Source organism: Rhea americana, unplaced genomic scaffold, assembly GCF_003343005.1.
Source record: "Rhea americana isolate MKP2758 unplaced genomic scaffold, rheAme1 scaffold_0, whole genome shotgun sequence".
Lineage (NCBI taxonomy): Eukaryota > Metazoa > Chordata > Aves > Rheiformes > Rheidae > Rhea > Rhea americana.
In genome coordinates, this window is record NW_028185037.1 from 969,715 (window position 1) to 975,258 (window position 5,544).

At 46.2% G+C, this 5,544-nt stretch overlaps 1 protein-coding gene across 1 annotated transcript in view; it reads left to right on the forward strand.

Moving 5' to 3' along the window:
• Positions 1-1,961: 1,961 nt before the first annotated feature.
• The window catches only part of NIPAL2 (NIPA like domain containing 2), a 52,589-nt gene continuing 49,006 nt past the window's right edge, over positions 1,962-5,544 (forward strand). Inside the window, exon 1 of the mRNA XM_085299282.1 lies at positions 1,962-2,066. Coding sequence (XP_085155408.1) covers positions 1,962-2,066 — 105 coding nt within the window. The remainder of the gene's footprint in view (positions 2,067-5,544) is intronic.

The window sequence follows — 5,544 nt, forward strand, 5'->3', positions numbered from 1 at the left end:
GACTTTACTGCAGAGGTCATTAGCAGTCTTGTTAGGACTGCTATGGCTTTTGGCTACTGAAAACAATTTTAGGCACCAGTCTGGGGAAGCATCACCCTTTTCACCCCCCACTTCGAGCTGGGGTAGAGGTGACTTTGGATGAAGGAATCAGAGAGCTTTCCTCAGTCCAGCAACCTTTGACAACCAGTTGCTGCGTTTCCTCTTGCCCCAGGATTTGCTATCCAATAAGTGCAAATTGAGGATGACAAATAAGAACATTAGCCTAGTGTTTCTGCTAAAATGATCCGCCCTGAAGTAGCTGATGTTGACACTTAAATTGTCAGCAGGCTTCCAGTTTAACGCTCCAGTTAGAAGAATGGGTCCATTCACACATCCCTCAGAGCTATTGTTTCAACCCTCTCTAGACCCAGGCAAGTATCACTGCGGCAGTTTACACTCCAGTTCCACTTTAAAGAGTTTTTTTGCAACCATAATCCAAATTGCCTCGAAACTTTTTTTTTTTTAATGTAAGCTTAGACTCCAGAGCATAATTACACAACACTGTAAAAATAGTCTGCAGCAATTTACATAGCCATGAAATACTGAAGCTCTTTCTCTCTCAGTGTACGTATGTATACATGGCTGCAGCTAGTCCCAGTGCTTACACAAGACTCACCGGAGTTGTGACTGCAGAAACCAGTATTTCAAGTTAGACCACACACATGAACAAAACATTTCTTGGTATAATGCAAGTTTCATACTTTGGGGTGTTACGTCATCATCTGACTGAAGCACGACCTCACCACTTCTGCCTTTCCCATATCTCAGTTCACCTTCTGGCTGGATTCAGATAACATCCCTGTGGCTAATGCAATCATTGTTTATGTAGGAAAGCAGGAGAGTATTGATTTAACTTCAGTTTCTTTCCTGTAATTACGTGCTCTTCCTCTTTTCAAATAAGTTAATCATACTGAGGGGCCGTATCCTCTTCTCTCTCTCTGCAGTCAGCTTATCTCTATTTGCCCCAATATCTTTTTGTCTGCTGGAAGYTCACTCCTGAGCCTGCTCTCCTGCCGGCTGACTTGTCCTTCTCTCTCTTGGTGCAACTTGCAGATGGCCGGACCGCCAGTACCACTGAAAATGAGCAATGAATCCCTTTTCTTCTATATATAAGGGCAAGAGAAAATTCTGCTATCACAGGCAGTGGAACAATTGCCTGTTGACCCTCATTTGCTAAAGACATTGTCAGGACTTYGGTCGTTTTCAAGTCCAGCTGATCTAAGAATAAATTGAGATGGCTTCTAAGTTGCAGTTTTTTATGAGCTGTCTAAACTACAAGCAGTTATCCTGTCCTGAGCCCAAAGATGCAGTGACTTCATTTTTGCTCTATAATTTCTCTACCCATTTCTGTTCCACATGCAATTCTACCAAGTTCCTACCTTACTAGCCCCTAGCAAATGTTTTGCTCCCTTTAAAGGATTTTTTTTTCAGTTGTTTTTTTCCCCAGGAGAGCTTAAGTGATTAAATCAAAACTAACAGAACAAATGGATGAAGCCACAGCATGGAAACAAACGTAGTGCCTGAAATCTCTGCRAAGAAACTATGCAGGAAACACAAATAAAAGGTACATAACAGACCTAAGAACTTCTGCGAACGACTACACGACTGTGGCCTTCCTGCACCCCACCGACTCTTGCAACCGAACAGCGAGGAATGAATAATTTGGCCATTAGATTTGGGCCCTGATTTGAAGGAGTTAACTTCCCAGGCTGCCCTTTCGGAGCAGGGTGGGGCGTGGGGAAGGCAGAAAGAAAAAAAAAAGGCACCTGAATGCCCGGGGAAGGAGCAGCAAAGCTTGCTGGAAAACCTGCTTCCCTCTCCTACGCTTCTTGCCCCAAATACTCCCAAAGTGAGCCCTCCCTCCTGGCCACCTCTCCCGCCAGCCCTGTGGCCCTGCTCCGGCGGAGGCCTGAGGGTGGGCGATGGGCGCCCTCCCCACGTGGGAGCCAGCCGCTGTGAATGTGACCTTCGGGGGCCCGGGTGCTGGGAGCGGGCCCCTCTCCAGCCCCTGGTACCACGCCGCCAAGGTAAGCACCAGCCCCACAGCTCTGCGCCAGGATCCAGACTCAGCAGAGGAATGGAGCGGGTGTCAAAATTGCCATTTCTCTTCTCTGAAGAGCCCCCTTTGCTGCTTATACCCTCTTCTTCCTCGCCAGCTTCCCTGTTGCTCAGCCAAGGCCTCCCATGCTGGGAGCCCCCAGCATCGCTCCCCAGAGCGAGTAACCCTTTTGGGGCAGTAATGGGGGAAAAGAGCGGCCTGTCATGTGCTAGAGCATTGCTGGTTTTTGTCATCGGTGTTTTCGTCGTTGTCAGTGCTGACAGTGTATTTGGTATTTGGGAGGCTGGAAAACAGAAACTGAAGTGGCCTCTGCGAACTAACAAGTAGAAGCATCTGCTAACAATAAAAAAGAATTGGAGGCTGATTAAACTCTTTACCTCTTCCCTGCTTTTTGTTTCACCAGCTAGAAGCATTGGAGGATACTCAACATTCTTGTYTTTTTGCTGCACAAGAAGCAAACCACTTTTTTTATGCAAAACATTGATATAAATTGTGCAGAAAATGGCTTGCAACTAACTGCTCTTTCTGCAAATGGCCCCAGAGCAGGTCATAACCTCAGGAGGGTCCCCAAAACTTTCCCCTCTGGATTCTGCATCCACTACTGGGTGGATATCCAGATGGAAGGAGGCATTTCTCAGGTCCCTGTTCTCAGAGGATGGGAAAACTGTGCATTGCTGCCCTGGCCTCCCTGGGCGGGAGGACTCCTGCTGCTCCCGTGCTGGATCATGGTCGGTGGCGAAGCTTCCCGGGGGCCGGAGCCATGCTTTCTTAGGGGAGGCATGGCCAGAGGGGTATCATGGCTTGGGAGTCAGGCCTCGGTGCTGGGAGCACTCACTGATCTGCAGGGGGGAGGGGAGGGGCAGCCTTGGCGCAGAGGACACCCATCTGCACCCGAGAGTGGAGTCAGGGGTTTGCTTGCAAAACATCCCAGTCCTGCTCCTGTACTTTTTGGGGTGGTTGTGTGAGAACTGCTATTTTATAAGTCTAGTAGTTTTCTGGGGAGTCCTGAACTGGTTTTTGKCATTGCTTGGGTACCAGCAGGAAAGGCTTTGATTTTCTGTGCTTTGATTTTCATGTACAAGTGAGGTTTTGGAGGAGGTAATGCATAACTATGGGTCATATGTTGAGGTCAGCCTTCATTTTCCCAAGAGTTAAGTACTTTTGTGCACCCTCATTTTCACATTTTACTTTTTTAGAAGTATGAGAAACCATTTTCTCCTTCCATTACTGAAAAATGGACTGTCCTAGCTGTGTTAGAGGATCAGCATGGTTTCAGGTTTGCATGCAGAGGCTCTTTCCCTCCCCCTTTTCCTGAGGCCCTTTCTTCCTCTCCTTGGTTTGGATTTGAGGAGATTCTAGATCTACCAGAGACGATACTAGCACTGGCTCTTATCTGCCTTGAAATACCCCGGGAAAGCTGACGGGAATTGCTTCTGAGGAGAGTATTTTCCGGTCTCTTTAGTCCCATAAACCATCAGGAGATGAAAGACTGAGCTCTCCTTTGAACAGCAGCTAGGCATTGGCTCAGCTGCCTGACCATAGCCACCTAGGCACCTGAGACAACCATGTGGGTCTGACAGATCTAACACAGGCGTTGGAGGAAATCCATGATATCAGACTGAGCCCTACAGGACATCTCTAAACAGGGAGCTTACTGGAAAGAGTTAAAATGCCTGTGTCCACATGGTTGTGTATCGTAATGCCTTCTCGTGCTGGCATCACATTTGCTTTCAATTGTTTATCATGGTTATTCTCCTGCCAGCTCTCTGATCGGGCTAATTGGTGCTTGCTGTTGGCRTGAGGAAGCAGGGGAATGTGTGGCATGGGACAAAGGCTGGAGGCAGGACTCTCCTTGGCATCAGAGGATTTAGCTTGATTGATGCTGCTTGAGCAACTGCACATCTGAAATCTGGCAAAATAGTATCCCGCACTCTGACAACCTTCCCTGACCGAGCCCCGTGCTGTGTGTTGTGGGACATGAACGTGTTCAATGATGTTGTAAAATCTGATGTAATATGCACTTAGTTACCTGAAGCATTTCCTGACAAACTAATATTACGGTAATATTTTGGGTCTGCTGGAGTAATGAACATAAGAAGCTACCACAGTGGATCTGGTCTGCTTAGCAGAAAGTGTATATAATTGTTTCAGCTTAATCCTTTTTTATTTCCCTCGGCACTTCTCAATGTTGTTTATTTATTTGCAGTATGGTTGTTTATGGGCAAAAAACATTTTGCAAGTTTAGTTGAGATTAGTAACTACAGCATTACTCTTGTTTTGCCTTTGTATCAGGGAAGGAGAAAAGAGCTCAGTGGGAATAATCAATAAAGGCTYGGATGTAATAATTCTTCCATAACTCAGTATTTCACATGGCTGTTGTTGTGTATAGTCACTGTGTGTGGTTGTTAAAGTGTGGAAGCTGAGCCAGAAGGTGAAATTCATTTTACTTCTGCTTCTTTTTCCTCCTTTGCCTGTCTCTTAATAAACTCAGAGTTGTTACTGGCTGCCCAGACACTCACCTCRAGAGATTGTTTTATTTCATGAGTTGTGGCAATAAATCATTTCAGTTACATCCTTGAGGTTTAAAATGTTGACAGCTCCTTCAAATAGATCTATGGCTTTGTGTTCCATGACAATATATCATGGTCTGTCACAGGCCTTTCGCGCAGGTGGAGATTATGTGCAGTGAGGAAACCTGATCCTTCATGTGGTCTAATCAGCGGTCAGTGTGAGGCTACTATCAGGTGCAATGAGAAATCCCAAGGATTAAACACATCATTGTGAGGTCTTTCTATGCTGCCTTCTACTGTATACGTGAAATCTAGACAGAACACCACAATGAAGGCTTTAGCTAATTCTGTCAAGCTGAAAGYCTTCAGTGCTTCAGCTGACCCTGCTTTGCAGAGGGCTCGATGCTGCCGTGCAACATCTATAGACGAGAAGCCTCAGCAGYGTGAGGGCATAGTTTGATCACACTTTCTTCTGGTGGCAGCACAGTTCCTGGTGGTGTTCCTGCTGCCACGGGGTGCTGCTGCCATTGGGTTGTGAAGGACCCAGTGCATGCGGACAGGGAGCTGCCACCATGGAGAAGAAGGTTATTTCTCCATTTTCCTCAGCTGAAGAAGCACCTTCGCAGACAGTGAAGACCTCTTCAACTGGCACTACTACCAGAGAAAATGGTCATCGTATCCCACAGATTTTCATCAGTGAAAGCTCCAGAGCAAGTCAAGGGGTCCACAGAAATGGGAGTAGGAGCCACAAGGGTGGCATGGCCCTTCCAAGCAAGGCAGCTTTCCCCTGCGAGCAGTGATCACCACGTATTAACAAACTACTAAAGTGTGAAAGGCAAATGGTGCAAAATCTCCATTTTTTTTCCACTTCAAGTGTTTTTTCTTTTCTTTTCTTTTTTTCTTTTTTTTTTTTTTTTTTTTTTTTTTTTTTTTTTT